General features: G+C 46.2%; 2 protein-coding genes across 5 annotated transcripts in view; both read right to left on the bottom strand.

The window, feature by feature from the left end:
* USP13 (ubiquitin specific peptidase 13) overlaps nucleotides 1–12611 on the bottom strand; it is a 75560-nt gene extending 62949 nt beyond the window's left edge. For all 4 annotated transcript variants that reach the window (XR_002087435.2, XR_009463532.1, XR_009463533.1 and 1 more), the window contains exon 1: nucleotides 12368–12611. Coding sequence is in view for 1 of the 4 variants with exons in the window: in XM_014606236.3 (XP_014461722.1) it covers nucleotides 12368–12523 (156 nt within the window). In the remaining 3 variants the exon portion in view is untranslated. The remainder of the gene's footprint in view (nucleotides 1–12367) is intronic.
* Nucleotides 12612–18642: 6031 nt separating this feature from the next.
* On the bottom strand, nucleotides 18643–27306 carry NDUFB5 (NADH:ubiquinone oxidoreductase subunit B5). Its single transcript, XM_006275983.3, has 6 exons — nucleotides 27171–27306; nucleotides 26860–26945; nucleotides 22018–22084; nucleotides 20914–20975; nucleotides 19690–19796; nucleotides 18643–18872 (listed from the first exon to the last, which is right to left on the bottom strand). The coding sequence occupies exons 1-6, from the start codon at nucleotides 27289–27291 to the stop codon at nucleotides 18752–18754; spliced, it is 564 nt and encodes a 187-aa protein (XP_006276045.1). The 5' UTR covers nucleotides 27292–27306; the 3' UTR covers nucleotides 18643–18751.
* Nucleotides 27307–27327: the final 21 nt, after the last annotated feature.

The following is a 27327-nucleotide window of genomic DNA, read 5'->3' as shown; positions in this document are numbered from 1 at the left end:
ATTACAGGTACTAAACATAATGTGCAGTAACTACAGTACATTAATGCACATGTAGACGTGCCCACTCCCAGTGCTGATGGGAAAGATTGACGTGCAGATAAAGAAAGGTCCCAGCGTCTTCCTTTCTCAGCTGCAAGCTCTCTCAGCAAGGCATTCCTCCAGTATTTCACTGCTGTCAGACCCCTTTCCAGCCATGCCTCTGGCTAGTGGGTGCTGGATACATTTTCCAAGCCCTTTCTAATCGAGTGCTGTTCTCATTACAAGGTGCAGAACAAAGAATGGGCCTCACAAAAGCACGGTGGGCTTTCATCTTACATGTTCATGCTCTTGGAGAGTACAGGGCATCTTCTCTTCAATTCTCCAGTAACACTGCTAGTTATTATGTGGCTTTTCTCAGCACAGCAGACTTGCGTGGAGTAGAAGTAAGTGGGCAGACAGGTTTTCAGAGAGCACTTCCTAATGCCAACCAGAATGAGGCAGACATACTGCTGGCGTCTGTTAACCAAGCTGTTATACACCGATGCTGTTATAGGTGCACGCACCTTTCCTCCCAGACATTGTGGGTGAAATCCTGGCTAGTCTCCCAATGATTTCCCTGGGGCCAGGATTACATCCTGTACTTTTTCCTTCCTGTCACCTTACCCACATCTTTTTCATGAAGCACAAGTCCCTGTCCTACTTTGTGGCAGCCTTACGATCCCGATTTTCTGAAGGGAAACCCATCACAATAATCTTGGCTCAAAGATTAACCTGAATGTGAAAAGGACTATACAAAAGTGTAACCTTTTAGTCATAAGCATCCCAGCCAAGATCCCTTATGCTAGGCACATATCTGAAGAGACAGCCCTTGCCCCAAAGAGCTTGCAGTCTAAATAGACAAAATGAAAGAATGGCAGGAAAAGGTCATCCCTTGCCTCTTTTCTTTATATCCTTTATGATTTCCACAGCCTTCCCTGAAAAATGAAGGCCAAACCCTGCTTCCAAGAGCTCTGTGGATAGCCAGCCTTATGCTAAAAGAAAGACATTATTAAACTTTTCATTTTACATATGGAGAAATTATACACAGGGAGAATAAGAGATTTGTCCAAAACAAATAAATGAGTCTGTAGCAGAAGGAGAATTTAAGCCAAATCTCTCAAGTCTGAGTTCACCCAGGCCACCCTTTTTCTGCACAGAGCATCCCTTCAGGTAACACTTTATACTCAACACTGATAGACTCAATGCTGCTGGTTTTGTAGGGCACAGATGCACATTAATGTTACACATTAGATGCAGATAAAGCAAATCCTGCGTCCGTGTTTCTCTTGTGGATGGCGGGGGGTGGAATGTGCTTTCTACATGGGACTTCACAGGTGCAAAGGGAAAATACAAAGCCATGCCATGTTATCAGGGCATCCTTGCTAAGTAAGAAAGAGAAGGCAACATATCCCAAGTCACTGCCTGCTGCCCTTTTGCTTAAATTTTACTTTGTCTCAATTGCTGTAGCCGCAGACACTGCTCCAAAACGCACGGTGCGTGGCTGTAGTGAGCTTTGCACGTTCAAGATGAAGTGAGACAAAACCTTTTATAGACACACGTACAGACCATAATCCCAACTATTTGCTAAAGGCCAACCACATCACATGGTAGCCATATACATCACATACTGCTTCACCACTTATACACCAGTTCCCTTTGTAGGAGGTATTATTGGAGAGCCTGAAGGCCCCGGAGCACTTATGGCCTGGTCCTACAAACCTCAAACAGTCCCTCTTCATCTAATGAGTCCAATTAATAGCAAGGGGACTATTTACAAAGGACTGATCGCATTAGAAAGGGTTGTGAATTGGGTCTTATACACATACAGCACCATTGCAATGCTCCTACTTCTTCAGTAGTGAGTAGAAACTGGTGACTAGAAGACTGCAATGCAGCGATGGTAGGAGGGAGAGGAGGGTAAGGAAGACAGAATAGAAGAAAATATTATGTTTTATTCAAGAACCAGGTACAAACCTTACTATGGCAAACAAATGCCATTTTGGGGGGGTTTTGGTGGGTTGTTTTTTTTTTTTTAAAGCATAACCAAAACAGATAACCTTTGCTTTTTCAGGTTCATTTGAGTCACACATAGCAAAACCTTGCTTTACTTAACTTCAAACAACTGACCTGACCTTTGTAGGATTCAAATCCCCACCTCGGGTGAGGGCAAGAAGGTCTAGGTCTTTCAAACCTACAATCAGATCACCAGGTCATTCAGACCTTCAGCACCTAGACATTATAGTGATGCAGGCAGAAGTCATACCTTTCAGTTATTCCATACAAGCCTTGTCTCGGCTTTATTTATAATCCTCTTGTATTAGCTATACATTTTCTTTAAAAACCCAACCTCATCACACTTTAAATGATCAAGACCTATGAAGCCGGGTGAACCGCTGAGGACAGCACAGATGCTCATTTTAAAATCCTGTATAGGTTTTAGGGTCAGAATGGATGATCCACTCTTACCACCAGCTAACCACAGTTCCGCTGAAGTTTTCAGAGAAGCATAAAGATTTTTGCAATGTAAATACAAAAGCCAGATGGTTTACATAGCATCGCTCCTGGTCTCTTTTCTTTTCCGCCTAGTTTCCAACTACTGCATTCTCCGGAGAAGGCAAGTTTGTTTCCTGTTTAAAGGGAGCATGGAGGTGGTCAGTCTAAATAAAAATATATCCCACTGTCAATCCACAGGCATTTCCAGACTTTGTTTACAATTTTGTTTTCTTGGTGACCATTTCTCTCTTTTCCAAGGTGACTCCATGAGCACACTCAACCCTTCTTGATAAGCAGGGTATGGCAACCATTTGACATTTTCAGGCTACGGGCTAAATGTGGAAGCTGCATAAGTTAGTTGTGGTTACTCACAGAAGAGCTATTTCTCCTGGGAGAAAGCAGCAGGCGAGCTATTGACTCACACAATCTGGAAAGACGGTGACACCACGTTCAAAAGTCTACAGGGTGACAAACTGGGTAGCAAAACCATGCACGTGGTGGGGACTACAGCAATGGTTCACGAAAGTTCCCAGACTTTCTTGATCCATGGACCAATATCAGCCCTCAAAATTTCTCAGGGACCACCATGTGCCCTTATCAAACTCTTAAATGAACACTATGAAGGAGATGTAAATGAAAATAAGTCTTAGGCTGTGAAAGGGGTATTCCCCTCTGCCAAACACCCAACTTGGAAGAAATCTCCCCGCACCTCCCCTTCAGACACCTATATTTCCTCTTCCACTTGCAAACACTTTCTACCCAGGACAGCAATTCCTTCACAACATCCCCCTTCACACACAGGAAGGGGTCCTGTCACTCTGAGTCCTGCTCCTTAAATAGGAATTTCACCTAGGAATGACACCCATCTCTGTACAACCCACCACCCAATATAGCAGGGGTGGGCAAAATGTGGCCCATGGGCCAGATGCAGCCCACCAAGCCATTCTGTCCAGCCCACAGGGCCCCTAATAATTGAGAAAATTAATATTTATCTGCCCCTGGCTACCTGTCATGCAGCCCTCAATGGCTTGCCAAACTCAGTACGCGGCCCCCCGCCCGAAATAACTGCCCACCCCTGCAACATAGGGAGCTGCACCAATCTCCCAACACTTCCGGACAGAAACTTCCACCCCAAAACACCAAGAGGAAGTGGCTGACCACCGATCTGTCCTGGCACCCTGCTGAGTAATGCATGCATCCCAGTAACGATGCTGCATGGATGGGAAGGTCCGAAGGGAGCAAGCATTTGCTAAATTCAACCGGTCCACCCCATCTAATGATAAATGACGGCTATGGGAAATACGTCCATTTGTTGGTTGCAAGATAGGTATGGATCACTTCACTCACTTTGCATATTGGCAAACTGAGGTACAGTGAAATCACGTGGCCATTTAGTCCTGACCTCTCTAACCCCGCATCTTTAAAGGGGAGAGTGAATGTGAATCCTCTTGCCAGTTTACATGGAGGTAGCAGCTACAGTGAGGCAGAGGCTTTCCCATCCTAGAGGGAGGCACATCCCTGCTCCAAGGAGCAGACATTATAGGAAGATTATCTTGCATCATTTCTTTAGGAAGGATTTTGTGCTCGTGTTGAGCCCGGGGGTACAACTTCTGGGATGGGAATCCACAAGGGTAGATAGTTAAAGTATGATGGGGACACTTTCCTCTCAAACTTGTGGGAAAATGGAGCAAGATGTTAGTAGGGGGAGAACTGGCAAGTATAAACACCCGCCTAGGAGGAAGCAGAGTGAGAGTAACGTCTCATTTCACATACATGAGGCACCAGATGTTCATGCCTAAAAGCCATTACTGACCTGATCTGGATTTGAACTGGCGACCTTTATCCTATTACCAATCCCTGAGCTGTGTAGGCCCTCAGGGAAATCTAGGGCTTAACATTTTTATTCCCTGATGCAGCTAGGATAATAATGGATTTATAACGGCCTGTGGCTATGATATGCCACTCACACGGCAAACAGTCAGATTTGGACACAAAATGTGAAAGATGGCAATTTATTTTATATCTACACCACGCAGTATTAAAACTTCCTAAAATGTATCACTGGAGGAAGGAGAACGGCTAACCTAATATTCATGACTGCCATTAATTTTGTCACAAAAAGAGGAATAGTAGTTACCTCTCGCATATCTGATTGCTATTCCCTGCCAAATCCCTGGCTTTAATGGGGCTTGTATCACTGACTTCTAACACAAGGGTGTTCAACCTCCGGCCCACAGCCCGAATGCAGCCTGGGGAGGCTTTGAATCTGAACTGCGGGGCTCCATACCCATCAGAAAGTTTGGTGGCAGGAGAACAGTGGCATATATATAATAATATATATATATATATATATATATATATATATATATATATATATATATACTGCCGCCCTCCCTGCTGCCAAAATCCCAAGCCCAATGTGGCAGGTTGGAGCTGCCCCTTTCCTCTTGTGGAGCCAGGTCATGCTCCCTTCCCCTGCATGGGTGCTTTGAGGTTGGCCATGCCCCTTTCTCCCTCCTAGGGGTTGGGCTATGCCCTCTTTCCCCCAGCATGGCCAGGTTGTGGCTGAGCTGGGCCCCCTTCCTCCCCTGGGGTTGGGCCATACCTCTTCTTCGCCTCCACTGGGCCAGGCCAAGCCCCCTTTCCTTGCGTGGCTGGATCAAAGCTGGGCTTCCCATCCATCCCCTCCATGAGACCGGATGGAGCCTGCCGCCCACACCCCAGGCACCAGATTGGGTCCACCGGATGAACACGACTATTCTAATGGAAGTGAGATTGTCCTCCAAGAAATGACAACCAAGGGGAGCATTTTAGGGTTTTATTCAAACTCTAGCTGGGTCTGCGGTTGGTCTAGTGTATCTGGAAGAATCAAAGGCAAATTCCTAAAACACGTGCCATGTGGAAAACCACGTGGAAAACAAAAAGACATCCTGCTTATTTTGGCAACTTTGAAAAAGTTAAAATGGCAGAAGCTCCAGCATATAATATTCCTCTGAAAAATAGACATTATGTTACAAAAGGAAACACAAAGCAAGCCAGTACCTTTCATGTGCCATTGCTACATAGAGGAACAAAGGGACTGTCACAGTGACTGAACACAAGAGCATATGAAGACCACCTTAGCACAATAAAAAGCCACCTCCAGGCTCCCCGGTATATCAGTAACTCGCATTTTGCCCACATTTAAACTACGCACTGGATAGGAAAACTCTAGTTTATTATAAAGAGGTACTGGATAACAATACAAACTCCAAGCCTGACACGAGATCAACCTTTTGGACTCAAAGGAAGATAGGAAGGAATGCATGAGGAAAAGGGACACAGGCCTGCCAAGGGGGACAGGCAAGGGGAAAGGCAAGATGCTGGAGAGGGGAAAAACCAAGAGGACAAACAGAAGACAAGGTGACAGAGGAGGACTCAAGCAGATAGAGAAAAGAAGGGAAAACCTTTCAGAAAGGCAGGGGGAAGAGATGTTATGAACTACTGGGACGGCGGCTGGAAAATGGATATGAATATGAACACAGTCAAAAAGGACAGGAGAACATCAGTTGGAAAAGGATAGCGAAAAACTAAATTAAATTAAAAAAAAACAAACACATGAGAACAATAAGGACAGGCCTTGTAGCCACTGGCCTGGTAGCTACCGCTACGAAACAAAATTCCCCACGTATGGCTTTAAACTGAGTCGCCATTTTATCACGTCTTGAAACATGAGCATACAAAACAATGAGTGGTGTCAGATCACAAACTTCTGTTCTCCCTGTTTCATATGAGAAGAGCAAGAGGACGTGGAAGCAGCCCGAAATATTCATATTATCATCAATTACATCACATACAGAGAAATCAGTTATCCCTCATAGATTGGAATGCGATTTCCTGCCAAATCCTGAAGTCGCCGGCATTCAGGGGTGCTGTGCTGTGTCACAGACCTCTGTAGAAGAAAGATTTGTCCTCGCACAGAAATGCCAGCCAAGTGGATCCAGACTGAGAACCGATGAAGAAAATACATTGCCACTCAGAGCACAAGTAGCCTGTGGGACTCATTGCCACAAAATGTTACGGCGATCAAGAGCTTAGCAGGATTCAAAGGATCAGGTCTTTCTATGGGTCAACATATGTGGTTATAATATTCCAAAAACCAGCCCAGGGCTTTGGCAGGACCACAAAGTCTCACGCCCCAGGACCTAAACCAACTTCTAACTCTTATAGGTGAAAAGAAAACTTCCCTCAGAGCAGAATATTTTATCACTGCCTGCTAATGTCTTCATGTACTTCCTCTGCCACTGCTGGAGATCGGACACTGAACTAGAAGGACCAGAAGTCTGAGGCAGGGTGGCAGTAGCTATATGCCATTTGCAAGAGGCTATTTGTGCTAATCATACTAAAATTAAACCTGCCACCAGTCTAAAATGTAGAATTATACTCATCACTTGCTTTCATAAAACAAAGCTGCCCAGGGCTCCCCCCGTGGCATTACAGAGCAGCATGCGTCATTCTGACACAACGGGTTTAGACACGTCCATGGCAAGCACGGCTTCAGTGTTACTCAGTAGTTTTAAGAGCAAGACAAACGTTGATCCACAGGAATTTGTGACCTAGGACACAGGAGCAGAAAACGATATACAGCCATGGGATCCAACATACAACAGTCCTCTTATGGATGGTGTCAGATGTTTGCTGCACTACATGATATGTGAAGCTCGCCGGCAATTTAATACATACTGATGATGGAGTTGATGGCTGTTTTACCTAGCTTTACCCCAAATACTTAGAAGTGAATTATAACAGGCAATGTAAGGATCCAGGTGGTGCAGTCACCTACCCTGGAGGTTTTCAAGAGGAGACTAGACAGTCACATCGCTGGGGTCACCTAGCCCCAGTTGTCTTCCTGCCTAGAGTGGGGGGGCTGGACCCAATGATCCGCAAGATCCCTTCCAGCCCCTAACAATCGGTGAATCTATGAATCAAAGAGGATCTATTTCTCCTACTTGAACTAGTGCGTATGTGATCCTTACATGCTTTGCAAACTTTGAAAAACTGGATGTAGCACTGACCATCTGGTTAACTCCAATGTCAAAATGTCCTGTGAACCAGCAAAGAAAACATCTGCCAGTCAAGTCATAAACTTCAATAATCTTTTTTGGGAGCAATAAAAGCCCCCGACTGTGTCCCATCCCCAGACTAAAGATATGCAGCAGTCCCAAAACAAAGATTGCTGTTCATTCCAGCCCGCCACATGCCACCAAGCAATTCAGTGAATTCCAACATAGAGAAAAACACATTGCTTTCCAGCTCGGCCAGAATCATTTCTGGAATAATATTCAAGATATAAAGTCTAGGAATTTGTTTGTGCTGCCGCCCTCTTATTTAAAAAAGCCTGCATCTTTGTTGAAACACTGACACAACAGGGGACATGAACAAAATTTGCTGCTACAAAGTTACACGGATTGTGGCCGCTGATGCCAACCACACACACAGGTTTTACTGCACCGTCTGATAAACAACAGGGCATTGGCGCAGCTGAACCCTTCGGGACTTGTCCTAATACAACCGTTACAGAGCTTCCCAAGTCACAAAAATTAAGTCAGCAATATCCACATGAGAAGCTGTTGTCAGCAGCTAGGTTTCCAGCAGCACTGAAGCCAAGCTTTATGCTGCTCCAGTGTCTTCCTGAAATGCGTGGACCTGCGAACACACAATCTGTGCCGGATTGTTACAAGAGTTCACCCAAATGAAGACCCAGCGTTCACAGAACGTACGTCTCAGTTATATAAAGTCTGCACATAAGACCTGATCCTCCAATTTTGGTCCCCTTTTCAGGAGTCATCTCTCCCACTGACCTGCCTGACTTAACACGGGTCACAAGCTCTTTAGGGCAGAACGACTGCCTTTTCTTTAATCGAATTGCATGCGGCGAACCTATAGCTCTCCATAAAAAATGCTAGAGAGAGAGCAGAGACGGTTTAAACATAGCTTCCTCCCAAACAACACAATACCAACCCCAGCTGCCAACAAAGGAAGAGACGTCACACGTGACAAACTGATGGAAATTTGGCACAAGACACCCCAATCACATGTATGCAGGGACAACGGTCAGCAGAGGAGACTGAACACTGGCACGCCAGAATGGAAACTACAGGCTGCTGCCTCTCAAGTTATGAGAAAGCAAGAGGTTATTCCGTGTACTGGGCCAGTCGCTAGAGGTAGACGTGCACGCTGCTATAGCAGTCTTCCTTCCCTTCAGGAGTCCAGGTTTACAGAAGCCAAACCACAACGGGACAAACTGAGCCTTTGTAGCAGCTAAATAGAATTAATTAAAACACACGAAAAAGGGGCACTTCCTAATTAATCAGCTACCTTCGGAGCAAGCATGGAGTCTTCTGCGGCTCGCTGCAGAGAATGTCACTTGGGCTGCTGAGTGTATGGAGCCCGATGTCACTTGGGCTCCTGTGGAGTTATCAGAAATTAGCCTGCTAGATTTTGTTGGACCTGGAAAGCAGATTTTAGAGTTCAGGCCATAACTAACTGGTTTATTTTAGGGTTTGTCCTAAATGGGAAAACATCTGGAATGGCCGCCTCGTATCCATACCCACACTTCTGAAGCAACAGCATTGTTGAACACACAAGAAAAATCCCAGTGCTCTCAGATTTTCAGAGAAAGTAGGGTTTATACGTCCCCCCCGACCCCGAGGAACAAAACGGTGGTGGTGTATGCAGTCTATTCCTCTTTATGACAATTTACCACCGTCTCCCATCTAATACAAAGCTGACACTTGATCATTTCTTTCTGTCAAATCTGCAAAGTTTGGTGTGATGCCACAGGTTAAAGCTCACAACCACCTCAGTAGGGCATCATTATTCCAGCTGCAGAAACTGCAACCGCAGAGAGAGCTTAAGTAACTTGCCCAAGATCGCACCACAAGTGCATGGCAGAACTCAGATTTTCTGACTCTAGCCTTCATCCATTAACCCACTTTCCTTCTAGCCAGGACAGCCACAAGATACAGTTCCAAAATGCCCAGGACATTTATTTTCTTGGGAAAGCAAAAGATCAGGGGTGAAATTTGCACGGGACAGTACTATGGTGTTAATGAGATCTACTATAAAAATAAAATTTGCCATTCAAGGGCCAGAATAAAACACTGGCAAAGCAGCTGGTTTTAAACAAATCTGCAGGGACTTGTGTTATAGTGACAAATGCAGTACTAGGTGTCAAACAAGGAGGACAAGAGGGTATAAGGAAATATTATGTAAGGTTGTAAATTATGGGGGGAAATAGTTACTTCCCAGGTTGAAAATGCAACCAGCAAACCACCAGATAAGAAACCCAAGAGGGTATTTTGGTAAGGGTTCTCATTTGTTTTAATGCTCCAGAATCAAATCTACCTTCCTCTTCCAAAGACAGAATAGACATCTAGCCCAATGCTGCAGCTCCCCGGGGTATCGCAAGATCCTTTCAACGGTGCCACACACCTCATGCAGAAAGCAGAGCTGGACCGAGGAGTGGCGATGGCAGGAGCAGGCCCTCCTGTCCGCATCAGGCTTATTAGCTGAACCTAGGATAAACTGAGCAGCATCCTGGTTGAGAAACGCTATTGTTGCACTGTCTCCGCTCAACTCAGATAAGCTTATCAGATAAACCTAGGGTAGGCAGAAGCGCTGAGGTCCTGTTACTGCTGCTTCCCAGCCAGGGGTTATGCTCCACATAAGGGGAGCCTTCAGCTGGCAGCAGCAGCACCCCAATGAGAACCACCAAGGTAAACTGAGGCAGCACAACGGTGGCTTTTAACGGTGGTGCCACTAAATTCAGAAACCTTCTGAAGGGGCGCCCTGAATTTAAAAGGGCTGAGAACCACTGGCCCAGGCAAAACCCAATACACAGTCGTTCATGTGTGCCAACCTGCAAGAACACGTTACCAAACCAATTTAATATGAAGTATGGTGCGGGAAACATCTTCCATTAACTATGACACACGTGTACACTTAGCTCACACATTTACATTGTGGAGAAAGCAATGAAGTGTTGTCGTTTTCAAATGTGTACATGGCTTTACGGGGTGCGTTAGCTCAAACAGGTTTGATGACTAGAGTCAGAGCTAGGTTTAGAAATAATACCAGTGAGCACTGTCCTAATCACCCAACCCTCCAATACAAGAGAGGACACTGGAATAAATCTTCTGCCCAAAGGCACTGAGGACTGGCACTGGACAACAGATACTAAGCCCAATTGGGCTCTCACTGCAGCTGCATGGGTACAAGCAACTTCAGCATTTGGCCACTCTGTATTTACAAACTTGTATGAAGAAGGAGTCTTATCATGGCACAATGTAAGATTGGTCTAAGCATTGGCCTAGTGGCTCCCACTGAACGCAAGAGGACTTGGGCACTCGGAAACTATACCTCTATATTCCACTTACATATGTTTTTCTGTTAATATTCAGTCACCTGATCTCTTTTTTTCCATTTCATTCGTAATTTAGCAGCTTTGCCTGTCAGTTAACACAAACTTTTTACCACAATGTCTCGGAGGTCTTGACAGGTTACTAGATCCATTAATTACATGCTAGATCAAACAGAAAAGTAGCAAGGGAACACTGCATCACATTGATTTCTGTTCCCTCCACTCCCATTAAATATGTAATAATTCATTTCTTTGTTGTAGCATCTGATCTGGCCTTTTTCGACATCCCAAAGCAGAGAGGGCTGCTGGTGACACTTGAGATCTCAAGTGTATGGGTAAAAATAACCTGTCCTCAACAAGACATGATGAACACCAGACAGCTGAGTCACCTCTGAAACCCATTTGGATTCCCCAAATTAAAGTGAAATATCAAAGCAAAAAAAAAAAATACGAATTGAGTTAAAAATCAGAATCGCGCAAACATCTGAAAACTCAGGATTACAGATGTTGTGCTTCTTTTTGATTTCTCTCTGGCATATTGGGCAGGGGGCTGGACTCGATGATCTTCCGAAGTCCCTTCCAGCCCTAATGTCTATGAAATGACACTTTAACTTGATGTCAATGCACAGTACTCACCTTACTTATGGAAAACTATATTAGAAGCACATTCAACTTCAGTGGATTTAAAACAGCCTTTCACTTCCCTTACCTATCATCTAAGTGGAAGGATTTGATGCCTCACTGTTGATGTTTATAAGCAATGAAGAGAATAGCCAAGACCCCAGATCCTGCAACCGAACCCAAAGAAGTATGTTGTTTTACATGGGCGCAAGTCTCTACATGGATCCAATTGCAATATCAGGGCCCAACGAACATGTGATAGCATCGGAGGCCGCACACACCAAGCAGAGACCTGACAGCCAACTACACAAAAAAGGGATAAAAAATGCGACTCTCCTGCGGGTTATAGCGATGCCCCTGTACAAAACGGAAGAGGTAAATCTCAGGTAGGGCCGGGGGTTTTTTAAGTGACCGGACATTTACACCGAAGGCCACACTACGGAGCATCCCGCTGACACAAAATACATGAATGGGGACGCTCGCTGCCCGTCGCCAGCTCTGCAGGAACGCAAAAACCCAGCAGCGACGCGCAGAGCCGAGGGCCCCTGGCAAACTGCCCCGAGCCCCCTCCAAAAACCGCCACACCGGCGCCCGCTCGGTGGCTTCGCTTGCTCGGGGAGGACAAGGAGGAGAGAAGAACCGGGGGGCACTAGTCCACCGCCGCCCGGAGCCTGCAAAATCAAACCAACCCCCAGCCTGGGAAACCCAAGGCCTAGTGCCAGCTGTGAAGGGGGGGCAGCGAGCGGGGGATCCCCCCACTTGCCCTTTGCAATGCCCCTAGGAGCGGAGGAGCCCTGGCTTGCCCTGCGGCGAAGGGAGGGGGGTCGCACTCACGGGCGAGTCGTAGGAGAAGGCGCACTCCGCCTTGTAGACGCGGTCGCCGGCCTTGGGCACGCGGATCGTGGGCATGTAGGGCACCAGCATCTCGCCCAGGTCCGCCGCCGCCATCTGCGCATCCCGCCCGCCGCCCAGGAGCGCGGCGCGCTGCATGCTCCCGCCCGGCCCCGCGCCCGCGCCCGCAGCCCGCGCCGCGCCGCGCCGAGCCGAGCCGAGCCGGGCCGGGCGGGGGAAGGGGGGCCGCGAGGGCGGCTGCTATTTTTAATCCAATGGCAGCAGGAGCCGCACCAGCTGCCGGGCCGGGGGCGGGGAGGTGCCCGCCGGGCCAAGCCGGAGTGACACCCGATTCCGTGCCCCGCCCGCTGCAGCGCCGAGCACCGCCCGCCTGTGTCCAGCCCCGCGCCCGGCTCTAGGCCGCAGCTCCTGCGGGCTCGGGCAGGAAGGGGGAGAGGGCTTGCTCCCCTTTGCCCCGGGGGAGAGGCATCTCTGGCCTGGGTGGCTCCTGGGGTGCCGTTGTCTCCCCCCAAAACTAGGGGACAATCCCACCTCTGCCCGGGCCAGGGGAAAAGGGCAGACCAGGGTCAAGGCGATCCCTTTTAGCACACCGACTCAAAAGAGGTGGAAATGCTCTTGTGGCCAGGCTCCGAAAGCTGTTCTTAGCTGCGCCGCCCGCGTCCTAAAATGAACTTTCCCTGCAGCCAGATCCATGCACCCTCCGCGTCCGCGTATTGAAATGATCCATGTACCGCTGAAATGATCTGAGCGGAGGCCGTTGAACCCGCAGGATCGCAGGCGGATCGTGATGAGACCCCTTCTCGGCTTTAGAGGGCTTCGCAGCGCGCGCCGCCGCATCAGATCTCGCCTGGGGGAATTTCGGCCAAATCACAAGACCCAGAATAAAGATTTCTCCCCCCCCCGCACCCCTCCTGGATCTTGGACACTGTTTTACAACCAACTCGTTGTCTCGGGACTGTGCTCAACTGCAGAGATTTCCTAAGGCAGTGGTTCTCACGCAGGATGCCATGGCACCCTGGGGTGCCCCAAGACCCTTTCAAGGGTGCTCCGGGGCTGCCACGCAATGTTAGTGCTGTTAGGTGTGAAAACCACGTTTCACGAGATAAAGCCAGAGATTTCAACTAGGAATCTGGAGTGTTAAAAACATTCCTACTTGTTGTGGCCTTTACGAGTTATTTGCAACAGGAGAATTGCTGGGGGGGGGTTTCTGTAGGAAAAAATTTGAGAGAAAAATAAGAGTTACTGTTTTCTGAGGAGTGCTTTGAGTCGAAAAAAACCGAGAACCACTGGTCTAAGGTATTATTATAATCTATTTGTTGAATAGACTCCAAGCTATATCATGGTCAAACTGCGGCAGGTGTTGGATGACCCGACAGAGGACATGCAGGAAGCCTGCGGCACTGCTAGGGTATGAACCCAGACTTCCTGAGTCACAGGGTAGTGGTCTAGTCCAAAACCATATTTCCTTTTCTCTGGTTCATTTATGTTCTTCTCATGTTGGAAGGGATGTTGATGGGCTAAAGGATAGGGGGACTCTGAAGATAATAACAGGAGTGGAAAGAAGTGACTAGTGACAAATTGAAAAAAAAATCTGAAAAATGTATCTAATTATTTCAGGGATTTTTACAATTTGACACGAGTCACTTCTTTCTGCTCTGGTCTACAAAGATACACGATGGATAGACCATTACGTGACTCCTGCTGCTGTTACATACAGTTTACACTGAGGCCCTTAAAGTGCAAGCAAAGTGTTTACATCAAGGGATGAAGAAACAGAACTGTGAAATGCTTCGTGTGGAAGCAGCGCTTAGGGTGAAATGCTTAATTTATAGCCTTTTAAGAAAGTTAGCCCTTGTAGCATTGGAAATTGTGTGTTAAATCCTGAGGGCATTGTATAAACTCAGTAGAATTACTCTGGACCAGTGATCCCCTACCTTGCTTGCTCATTGGCAACAACACTGAGCAAGCAGCATGTTGCATGTTGCTCCTGCTGTTAACTTTAAACTTTTCAACTTCCTATGGGTGCAAGTAACATCTTCTCTGTGAGCCAGTGGAGACCACTGCTCAGGACTTACCCGAGAGCAGCATCTGTCCTGGTAGCAAAGGATCTGTTAGGTATTGGAGAAAGAGTCGAGGGTTCCGATAGAGGGATTTCTTTCAAACTGGAAAGGCTCATGAGCACATAACTCCTCTCTTGCTAATAACACAGCATAATGGAATGATATGAACAGAAGCCACTTAACCTGCAGGAAGATAACTGGCAGATCACAAAGAGCTTGCTCTAAAGACCCCGTTGGTTTTAGTGGGCTTTACAGCATTTGGCTGCAACAGAAAAAACAAACGAGGTTGTACTTATTTGAAATAGTCTATGAAGCATGGAAGAAAGAAGGTTATTATCATGAAAAGGGAATGAAAGAGGGTCACTTCTACTTCTGTTGGTAAAAAAGGATCAGAAACCCACCGGTCAGTAATCTAGATTCAATGTGTAGCGATCAGACCCTGAGGAAATGCTACCCCCTAGCGGGAAGAATAATGCCTGCCAGGCTAAAAAAAAAAAAAGCCGCTTAACAGTAAGTACACTTTACAGTCATTTAAACTTGTGCAGTGCATCTGCGCCTCTGTACAATTCTGAAAATGTAAGATGGTGCAAGCACGTGTGCCCTTACGGTGCCAGAGTATATTTTTACAATTTAAAACAGCGATTGTTGCCCTAGGGTGTCACATCAGAAGGATGGAGTGATGACCATCCATCATTGCACTGGGCACTAACACAGAAAGGTTGACACACAATACAGCCGCTAGCATATCTGAGACATTATTGGATTATCTATAATAATTTTTATCACCCTGCCATCTGAGCACAAAAAAAGAATTGTCCTTATGCCCAGCTCTTACAAATTCTGACCTATTTAAAATTATCTTTGCTGAAGAACATTTCCCTCTTTAACATCACTCAAATCTGCCCTTTGATGTTCGGTAAAAAAAGAAAAGAAACAAACTAATCGCACAACACCCACCCTTATTATCAGCATTGTAACAGGAAACTCCATGCTTCAGTTTTAGATATGAACTTATTTAACCTTTAGTTAAGGCATAATCTATATTCACTTATTGAATTTTCTCATTAGATGGTTGCTTGAATAAGACCTAAATGTAATTTTGGATTACAGTCTGCTTTTACATGCCACAAAGTGTTCCCCAATTACTTTTAGGCAAACTAGACGAAAAGTATAAAGCTTTTATTGCTTCGTAAATGTTTACATTTTTAATTAAAATAATTAGTTATGTTCTTCAGGGATCCAATATGCTGAATATTTTAATCCATAAATACCCAGATTTGACTTGCTGTTTTTTGGGTATGTAGAGTAAAACAACACTGCATGTATTATGCTCTTGTTTGGGCTAATTTAGCACATGGGGAACAATCAGAAATATTCCTGAATGCTTTTTTTAAAACAGATGTTTAAAAAATTAATTTAGAAGCTTGCCTAATCAAGCATCCAACAGTGTTGCACATTTGAATTATCAATTAGGTTTTTAAAATACGAGATGCTGCATAGGTAGCTCATTATCTTGCACAATTCTTGTTAATAGAACAAGGGATTCCTAGGTCTCATTTTCAGCTGTGTTCAAATTTGGGCACACCGCTTCCCTTAGTAAGAGTGGATCAATGTCAAGTCCACTGGGCCCGAGTTTGAACTATTAACTGTTGTGTATCAGTACAGTTCCCTGGACCTTGCCGCTTGTTCTTCAGCCATCGTTAAAGCTTTTATGGAAACCTCCATCAACTAGCTTCCTACTTTTCTCTCCTTAGTCCACAGACAGTTCAGTAGAAGTTGGAAGCTTCTCCCTTTTCATATGCTACTAGCATCTTCCTTTTTGCATTAATAAAAGCTGAATAACCTATCCATCATAGGGAATACCCTTAGTTTTAATATTTGCCCATTTGGGTCCTTCAGCATGTGTTGCTTCAAAACCCAGCGTAAGAGTAAAAACCATCGGGGCGGGATTCTTCAAAAGCACCCAAAATGATTTAGGACCATAACCCTCAATAAAGTCAATGAGATTTGTGTTCCTTAATCCTTCTTCATGCTTTTAAAACACTTTGTACTGGAGTTCCACTCCCACCTGACAATATACGTATGGTCTTAATTTTGTCATTTGTCAACTATGAATAACGTCTAATTCCCAGGAGCTTGTCAAAGGATTAACTGGATTTACAGTTACTTTGAATGTAAAGTGTTAGTTGTGTATTGTAGATAACGATGTCATTCTGTGTAGTAGAAGTATCTTGAAATATTAATATATTTATTGAGCACTGAGCTCAATCCTTCCTAGATAAAGAAGCTCTGTGCCCCAAGTAAACTTACAGTCTTGTTCAAACACATACAGTACAGAACATGATACAGGGGCTGAAGAGAATGGTTCAGATTCTACCTTGCTTAAAAATTAAAGAGCATCCTCCTTTCATTCCAAACACAAAGCATTTTGAAAGGCACTGTGGCAGGAATATCTTACATGCAGTCTGAACCTACAAGGAGTTAGTGCCAAGACAAAGAGGTGTAGAGAAAAGTGAAAGAAAAAGTTAAAGCTAACAATTGGGTGGCTACAAGTTATATACAAAGGAAAAGAGATAGGAGTCGTGCAGTCTTACAGATGACAATGGGAAGTCTGAAACAAGAAAACAAGAAGCAACTAATGAAGAGATCAAAAGAGGAAAGCAACACAGCCACACCAGTGAGAAAGAAAGATTACTAATAGAGATGTAGAGAGGGATCTGAAATGATAGAGTAAACCATAACAATCCACAATCAGGGTCTGAACATGGAGGAAAACAGAATAAAAAATAATATTACAAAAAAGGTAAAAGCATAATGGGAAAGATAGAGTTGCCTATAGTGATGCAGATGGATCTATTGGATTTGAGATGTTCAGAAGAATTGCAGATATTTTTAAATCATAAATTTACATCCCAATAAATTATTTCACATATTAGGATTTCTGGCTTTGTATGTCAAAGATAGTTACTATTAAAAAAACCCAAAAAACAAGTGTTACAATTTAACAAGTTGTCACTTAAAACACTAAGTATTAGAATATAGACTAGATCAGGGGTAGGGAACATTTTTGGGCAGGAGTGCTGAAAAACACAATGCCTACCTCGGAAGGTGCCGGAGTGCTGGCATGCCAGAAAAACAAAATGAGGGCAGGAGGTACATGGCAGGATGCCCTGCTTGTGCCTCTTGCCCCCCACCCAAAGCCCCTGCCCCCCAGCGTGGGCTCTGTGGCCATCAGCCGCTACCCTGGCTCTGGGTAGCTGCTGGAGCCCGGGCTGCTCCCAGCAGCGCTTGCAGCATCCCAGCTGCTTGCTGGGAGCAGCCTGGGCTCCCAGCTGGCAGCAGCTACCCAGAGCTGGGGTTGGCTGCAGCCGGGAGGCTGCAAAGAGCTGTGCCGGGCTCCAGAGCCCAGGCATCAGCCCTGTACCAGCGCATGCACATGCGCCTCAGAACAGGTGGTAGGGGAGGGGCCTGAGGCAGCGCAACCCCAGCCTCTCCCCTGCTCCCAGCAGAGCTGGTGACTGGGCTCTGGAGCCCCGTACAGCTATTTGTAGCCAGCCTGGGCTTTGAGCAGCTGCAGCAAGCAGCCCCGGCATCAGCTCTATGCTGGCAGTGACTGCACGTGCACCTCAGGGCAGACAGCAAGGCAACACAGCCTACCCCAAGCTCAGCATGGAGTTGATGCCAGGGCTCTGGAGCCCGGCGCAGCTGTTTGCAACCTCCTGGCTGCAGCTGACCCCGGCTCTGGGTAGCAGCTGCCAGCCAAGAGCCCAGGCTGCTCCCAGCAAGCAGCTGGGACACTGCAAGCCCTGCTGGGAGCAGCCCGGGCTCCATTGCTGGCAGCAGCTACTCAGAGCAGGGGCCAGCCGTGGCATGCCGAGCAAAATGGCCTCGCGTGCCATGCTCGGCACACGTGCCGGGGGTTGGTGAACCCTGGACTAGATGGTTTGGGAAGTTGTAAATTGAATATAGAGCCTTTTGCTTCTCAGGTGAATGTTACCAATCCAACTTAGGACAGGCAGGCTGGCTGTCCGTCCAGTGACCTCTGTGAAGTGAGTTGGCATCCTCTGGATAGATATGGATCAAGCCAACATAGTACACTGACATCTTTGAGGAATAGACAAACCCAAAGCAACTGATAGAAAACCTCCTTTAAATTAACACATATAACAGTTGTTCATGATTTGCTCTCACAACTGGTCTATTTCATTAATAGGATTTTTTATTTAAGTCAACAAACAACGGCATATACACCTTACATCATTCAGTAACCATTTCTAGGAGCTCATTTGAGCATTGGATTAACTGCTTAAAAGTCAGGTAAGTTTTGATAAGAATCATCAACAAGGTTTTTATCACGAGTTGGATAATGATACCAGGGCCCATCTCCCCTCCGTCTCATTAGTCTGCGTGCCTCCGCCTCCTGCAGCCTACAAGAAACAGAAAATGAGAGTCACACTCAATGCGTATTATTTGCTACCATAAAATAGCCTATGGCTGGTTCTTCTCAACTTTCATATCAAAGAAGTTGTGCCCACTAGCACTGGTGCTGTATTTAGTCACATATACTCTACCAGACCACTAAAATTTATGCAAAATAAGCCATATTAAAAATATCAAGCCTAAACCTTGAACTGTTTTCAAGAAACCAAATAAGGAGTAATAAAAAAATCCTTTGATGAGATTTCTAAGCACAGCCTCCTTCCTAACTACAAACTGAAAACCTTACCAAATACCTTCCAGCCAAAAAGCTGGTAAGTCCAACACGAGGGTAGGAGGGCTTGATCAAAAACCTTAGTTCTTCAGTAACAGGTTGCCCAACAAGAGCAGCGTGAAGTTGCTCAGGAATTGACAATGTCACTGGTGCCAAGACTCCATATAGCAGCCATGAATGTCCTTGTTTTTCTTGATCATACTGTGCAGCTGCTTGGCTAAGCCATGAGTATTAGGCACAGAATGTGCCCATCTCCTGACGCAGGAGGACAGAACTGTTATAGGTAGCATTTGGTTTCTGATTGAGACGTTATAGTTGCAATCATTTACTGCAACTAAAAAGTTCAATTCTGCATAAATGGACAGTGACAACCCCATGTTTGCTAGGAGAAACATCTCATGTACCTTTGGATTTTTCATCACAGTCATATGTAGCGATACATTCAAATGGAAAATTCTTCTACGTTATCCCAATTGCTACGATGGTTCTATTGCCTCTGTTAAAAGCTAGTTCATACTACCCATCTGTTTTACCTGAGTTCAGCTTTGTGATATTCCATTTCAATCAAGCTCATCATTTTCTCATACTTCTTTTCAGGGGATTCTACGATATAACAAGCCAACCATCTCGTTATAGGGTGCTGGAAAATATAGAAATGAAAATGTCAGACAATTCATATACTTACCACTTAAGAAATCCACATAGGTCAGAACCATCAGGAAATCTGATCACAAGTGGCTGCAGTCCTACAAACATACCACTTAAATACTATGAGCAGTCACACTGATTTCTGAGGGACTACTAACAATAGCATAGTCTAGAACATGAATGGCTCTTTGCAGAATCTGACCCTCAGGAAAAAGAAAAGCCATCTGCTTGTCATTTTGCTGTTATCCAAGATAACCTACTGCAGGATAAGCAAATATGAATAGAAAGTAGAAAATAAATCAAGACCTAAGCAAACAATTGCTGAAATGGAATTACTCAAACGCTACCAAGATTATACGAGCTCCAAACTTATTACTGTCACGTACACTTTACCCAATACACTGCTTGCATATGGAGGTCTTTATAGAAATTTTCAAACCAAGTGTCAACTGAAGTAGTCGCACAGGTCTGTGCATTACTCTATTGGAAAGATCAATCCATAGCTACATCAAGAAACCAATTAGTTTGAAAATAATGCATCAGGAACCAATATAGATGCAATTCCCCGCTTTCTGATGGGAGCTGTTTCTAGTTGTTTCTAGCTCCAAAATGTTTTGCGATACAGCACTTTGAACCACAGCTACTAGGAGTGCTGATTTCTGACTATTTTAGGACTTGAGTGGGTAAAAAAAAAAAAAAAATCATTTAAAATATATATTGTCTGATGACCTGGAGCTCAAGAGAAAAGGGTGCTTGGCTGGGGACCAAACTACTTTTGATTACAGCTTAATGAGAGGCCTTTTAGGTGCACAACTTCTTGTAATGCCTTGATGGACTTCCTCATGCATACAGGTTAGCCGCATCTATTTCTATTAGGATACCAAAAACACACATGCTTCACAATTTCTATATGAAGACCCAGGATTTGCTGGACTGGACAGATTAAGATCACAAAATTCAGCTACAACTGCACTGTACTCTGGCAAGATCCTTGCAACAGAGTCCCAATCTCATTAGCATATCCAACATCTTCAGTGCCTTCCACTAAACTGCTGTTATGATAAAAAGCATCACTGAAACATACATATCCCTCTCAACATTATACTCACTTTGAAGTATTCCCAGGGCTCTGGATAATAACCTTCTGGAATCTCTGCAAGTTCAGCTTCACCTGCCAAGACAAGATGGAGAGAGGTCTAATATTATCAACTGACTAAAGGAAAAAAAACACAACAAAAACAGTGTTCTTTCCTTTAAATAGCAATGACTAAATAAACATTTCATGCACACAAGACTTAAAGGACTTCAATTAGAAATGCTTCCCATTAAAAAAAAAAAGAGCCAGAAGTAATACTAGGCAATATACAACAAAAAAAGAAAAATTGGCTATGCAAAAGGAGTGAAACTTTGTGAGAACAGGTTGTTGTTTTTTTGTTTGTTTGTTTTTTACACTAAACTAAACGATATGGAAAAAGAGGAAAAAAATCTCTTTTAATTGAAACATCATTTAATTGAAACATTAATTAGAGCAAAAAATAAGTCTACGTAGATGGGTATAATTTAAATTTTCAATTGGCAGTGTCCTCTTAAATACACCCAATGTAAGGGTATATACTCAAGTCTACATAAAAAGCACTAAGCTCCTCACTGTTGGCAGCTCTGCTGTGCAAGCACCCAGACTTCACTGATTTAATAAGATAAGCCCGAGGAAAAAGGTCCCTCACTAGGTATTAAACATGACATATATGGATGCAGACTCTGAATCAGAAATTTCTAAACCTGTGAATGCTAAAAGCTGCAGTGGGAAAGGGGCAGGAGGTAGAAAAATTTGCACATATCCTGCTCCCCCTCAGCATCCCCTCTCTGCTACTGAAACACAGGATACTAGAGCTAGATGGACCTAAGGTCTAACCCAGTAAGTGACAGGTCTTATGAAATTTAGAGGAACAAATAAAAGATCTGATAATGTGAACAATTACTGAACTATAAAATTCAGGAAATCTTTAAAATCAAACAAATGGAGAAAGAAATGCTGGGTCAGCTAAAGGCCCCTCTTCTACAGTATACTTTTACATGTTATATGCAGAGTTATCGAGACAATTTTACCGGTAAGTCTTCTAAGAAGTCATCACTGGAAGATGATCCTGCACACCATCCCATCTGCTCCATTTTAAGTATTCAATACAAAGCTTAAGTATCCCAGAAGTGCTTACCAATGAAGACGTTGATATATGTTACAAACAAAGCTGTTGGGATTCCAGTCAATAATACATAGAATCGCTGTTTTGGGAGAGGAAAGGAGACGCATCAAATCAGTGACAGAAACACAGAACACCAGTATTCCCGCAAACTCGTTTCTTTAACACGCCTCTCACCTGTATAGAAATACTAACTTTGGAACCCCCTATATGATTACAAAGATGGTTTACTTTTCAGTGCTTAATACTTTTGTAGAAGCAGATAATTATGCACCCTAAGCATACTTCAAAACCCATATGATGCAGGCAGTAATCTCTCTTTTATAATGTAACTCATGGAGGAACAGTGAAGCTTAGTGACTAGCCAAGGTCAAGTCGGTTTCAGAGCTGGAAACGCAACATCAAGTCCTCAGTCCTAATCTCCTATTCCAGCTCCTAGATCAGTGGTTCTCAACCTTTTTAGATACAAGGTGCTCCCTGGAAAATTGACAGTTCCTAGCTTTTACTCATTTCTTGATTAAGGAAAAATAACAGACCAATTCTGCTGCAAAGAACTCAGAAAAACCACAACAGGTCAGAATGTTTTTTGACACTATAGATTCCTGTTTGAAATTGCTGGGTTTATCTTGTGAATTGCATGTAGGTGTTTGCACACCTAATATTGTACAACAGTCTTAAAAGGATCCTGCAGCATCCTGGCCGAGAATCACTGTACTTGATCACGCCTTCGTGAGTAAAAGCATATTACTCAGCACAGTGAGTTAATTAATAGGTCTGTATGAAGCAGCCAGTATTCGATTCAGATTCGGATTCAGGCAATTTGCGGGACAGCAATTCAATTCAATGATTCGGATCACCATCCCGAATCAATTCAGCCGAACCGGATTCAAAAGATTTGGTGCTGATTTGGTCATAGACTATAATGGGGAATCACTAAACTACCTATAACTTCGTAATTTTTTTGCAGAATTGGATAAAAACAGCAGGGATGGTAGCCCCTTCTGAGGGCATGAAGCCTTTCAGGTTTCAAGGAGATAGGTGCAAGGGCTTCTACGAAAGTGCACCTCAAACTGTTGAAAGCAAAACTCATGTCACTTGTGTGCGTTAACTGGGTCTTTGGTTGTAGCTGTATTGGTCTAAGGAACAGGCAGGCAAGGGTCTTTGAGCAGATGTGATATCTTTTATTAGACCAACTGAATAGTTGGAGAAATGTATCTTGGCAAGCTTCCGGGTTTAAAAACCCTTCACCAGGCTGAGGAAGCATCTGCAGTTGGTATGTGTGCTCTTTCTAGATGGAATGAATAGTAAAGAAGCCAGAGGCTGGGCTGCAGGCAACAAAGCCAGTCACTGAAAATGTAAATTGAGGCATCAGAGGGTGAGAGAGAGGCTGGGCAGGAGTGGGATGTAGCAGGTAAAAGTAGAGAGGTACCTGGGGAGCCAGATGTCAGGCAGGTTATAGTGTATCATAAATCCAATGTCTATATTAAGTCCATGAGTTTTTGCATCTAGATCACTTCACACAGAGCCTTATATGTTGTTTTTTACGTCCCTCCCCCACAGAACCGTGATTGGAAGGGAACTCAGGGAAAGATCACAGTCACTGGCCAGCAACAGATGTCAGTATCTTCCCCCTCTTTTCAGTTTCTGTTTGCTGCAAGCCTGCCTTTCAAATCTCTGAACCTTTTCCAAATCGATTCGGATTCAATGATTCAGCTGCCAAATCAGGCTGACTCTTCTCCGAATCAAATCAGTGACCGAAACTTTGCACACCCCTATTAATTAACTGTAATGACACATTAATTAAGGTTGCACGGATAAAGATGTTCTTGGCCAATACTGATAGCCGATTAGTAACCAACCATATTGGCCAATGCTGATCCAATAACTGATTTACTCCAGTTAACTTGGCAGGGTGAGGAGCAGGACAGAACCACGGGCAACTCATCCAGGGGGTGTAAAGGGATGGGGGTGGCTTGCCACCACTGTGCACACCCCCAGGGGAGGCATGGGGTGGGGGTATGTGCCCCCTCAGATTTGTGAGCTGGGCGGATGCAGGCTGCCCATTACAGGCTCGGGGCTCTCCACTCTGCCTCAGGAACCACACACTGCCTGCGCACTCCCTGCACACCCGGCAGCAAGGGGGGCAGCGAGTTGCGGCTCCCACTGCCAGGTGGGCAGGGGGCATGTGACCAGCACTGGGATCCCTGGGCAAAGGCAGTAGAGGAGAGAACCCTGAGCCCACAGCAGTCGGGTCGCATCCACCCTCACCCTGCTCAGCTGGCTCCACTTAAAAGCATCTCCGAGTTTAAAAATGGTGGTAGCAGTGCTTGAACTAAAGTTAATTTGCTGTGGGCTCAGAGCTCTCCATCCTGCTGCCTTTGCCCCGGGAGCCACATGCCGGCCACACACCCCCTGCCTGCCCGGCAGCAAGGTCATAACTTACCACCCCCACTGCTGCTAGATAGACAGGGGGCACAAGCTGATGAAGGGCTCCCCAGGAAAAGGCAGCAGAAGCAGAGAGCCCCAAGCCCACAGTGAACAGCCCACATCTGCCCCATGCACAAATCTGAGGGGCACATGACCCCCCTGCGGGGGGGGGGGGGGGGGGGGCGTGAAGTGGTAGGGAGCCACCCCTCCCCCCCACGACACCTGGACAAGCTGCCTGTGGCTCCACCCCGCTCCCCACCCTGGCCCCAGGTCCCATGCACCACCCTGGCTAGGCAGCGCCCCCAGTCCCACTCTCTCCCTCACCTTGGGGGCCTCAATCTGCCCCCCTTCCCACCATGGCCCTTCACCTCCAGACTTACCTGCGAAGAGCTACTCCCTGTGCTTCTGGGCACATACACATGTGCGGTCGCACACATGCACGCAGCAGCCCCTGCGTCTGGCTCCTGGCAGCCCCAAGCAGGACCCCTTGCAGGCTAGAATACTGCCTGCCTGCAAGGGGAAACCCGCCATTTCCCAAGGGAACCCAGGCATCCTGGGCCCCAGCCCCATGGGGGAGAGGGAAGCCAGATGTCCAGGGCTCTGGCCAGAAGGCGTAATTATCAGTAAGCATTATCGATTACAACGGCCAAAAAAAAGCAGATAGCCAATAATGTAAATTTCCCTTTTCTCAGCACTGATCTGATAGGCAACCAATCTATCAGTGTTCCTCTAACACTAACAGTAAGTTTACTAAAAATAACTTAAAATACATTTCAGAAACCACCCCCCACAAGTGCAGGATTGATATTTTACAGGTTAGAAAGATTAAACAGTTTTACTGCCAATGACTACAGGGAGAGGAAGTGACACAGACCCTTGTTCCTGCTTACAAGGGGCCCCATTTGATTGGATGTTTTCTCCTCATCCTGGACCTGAGCCAGAGACAATTCCCCCTCCCTGTGTCTGAACTCAGAATCACACCTACTGAGCCTAAATCTCTGGTATGAGTGGCTTGGGGATAAGGAAGGTATGCTTTATTTACCTCAAGAACAAAAATAGCAACAGTAAGAAGGGGGTCCTGAACTGCAAGAGGAATAGATTTGATAAGACCCAACATAAAAAAAACTAAGACTTGTGGAAACATGGAAAACAAGTGTTAGTAAGCAAAAGGATTTAAACTCAGGTTGCTTACAGATGTGAAAACCCCCTCCCCCTCCCATAAAGCCCAGTGCTTTATGCTCAGCACACTCCTGCACTGAGTACAGTGCGTGCCCAGAAGAGGCATCGCGTCAGTTTGACCCAACTCACCCGTCCATATAGATCGGGCACTTCAGCAGGGCTTTTTGGTGCTTATCTAACAGCCAACTGAATCAGCTTTAAATAAAAGTGCCAAAAAGCCCCATTGAAACGCAATTTATACAGGTGCTATACAACCCGGGGAGCTGGCCTGAACTAACACGTTTCTTCTTCCAGTAAAGTGCTGTTTTGTTTTGTTTTTTCATGTCTGTCAGCAGCTTCAGCGACTACAAAAATAACAGTAGTTAACCAACAGCAATAAAACGGTTCCTTCATATTATTTATACCAGGGGTAGGCAATGTTTTTTGGCTGGAGTGCCGAAAAACCCACAATGCCTACCTTGGAAAGTGCCAGAGTGCCGGCATGCCAGAAAAACAAAATTAAGGCAGGGGGTACGTGACCTGGCCGTGGGCGTCACAGGGCTGTGGCTGGAGCTAGGGCCAGGGCCCACTGGCAGCACGGGGCTGGGACTTTCAGCAGCGCTGGGATGGGGCTGGGTCCCCGTGCAGGTCCATGGCCCCAGCCCCATCCCGATGCTGCCAATGGCCCCGACCTGGCAGTAACGCTGTGCTGGGCCCGCAATGGTGGTGAGGGTGGTGCCAGCTGGGGCCTGCCGGTGGCACGTGGCCAGCAACATGGGGTTGGGGCCAGGGCCGGGGCCGTTCCAGGGCTGAGGCCCAGCGGTGGCGGGGGTCAGCAGCAGCACAAGGCTGTTCCCAGGCAGCCATGTACTGCTCAATCTGGGCACACGTCTTCCCACCCCTTGCCAATAAAAACCATGCTGCGTGCCACATTGGGCATGTGTGCCATAGGTTGCCGACCCCTGATCTATACCAACGCGCTATACACGCCCGCGATTTAAGAAAATTCAAGGCGTATTAACACGATGGAGAGCCATCGCCACCACGAAGACACGGCCGACAGGACCTCTTTTAGCCTCGCCCTCCAAAGACACAAAGCCAGGAACACTTTTTTCCATGTGGATAACAGGTACAAGTCACCGAGGACCCTAGCCCCAATGAGTCCCACGTTCCCTCGCCATAAACTACAGGCAGCGATTTACAGATGAGATTTATGTTACTCTGAGCCCCAACCGCCCCAATCTCAAATACAGATATGTTTTAACAACTCACCGTCAAGCGAAAAAACCGCCTGTCGTAGTACGAGGTCGGCCTGATATAAAACAACCTTTTCTCCTCGCTGCCGTGCTGGGCCGGACCTGCAAAACGAAGCGGGGTCATTGAGCATCACTTTCGCACTGGGGGGGCCGCAGGGGCGTCCAACGTGCGGCCCACGCTGGGCCGGGCCGTGCGAGCCTCCCCCGGGCCCGCGGCTGCCGGCGAGGGAGCTGGGGGAGCCCTGGGCCCCCGTGGCCCTGCAGGGAGGGGGATCCCACCCCTCAGTGTCAAGGTCACCCTGAGCAAGGTCACCCCCCAGCCCGTACCGCTGTGGCTGCCGGCGTTGCCGCAGGGCGCGGGCGGGGGCTCGGGCGGGCTGCCGCGGCCCAGCACCCGACGCAAGCCCAGCGCCGCCACGGCCCGCCGCAGCAGGCTCATAGCCGCCATGCCCGACACTGGCAGGGGGGGGGGGGGGCCACCGCC

The sequence above is a fragment of the Alligator mississippiensis genome, chromosome 7 (assembly GCF_030867095.1).
Source record: "Alligator mississippiensis isolate rAllMis1 chromosome 7, rAllMis1, whole genome shotgun sequence".
NCBI lineage: Eukaryota > Metazoa > Chordata > Crocodylia > Alligatoridae > Alligator > Alligator mississippiensis.
The sequence above is the reverse complement of the archived record's forward strand: the minus strand, read 5'-3'. Positions and strand labels throughout refer to the sequence as shown.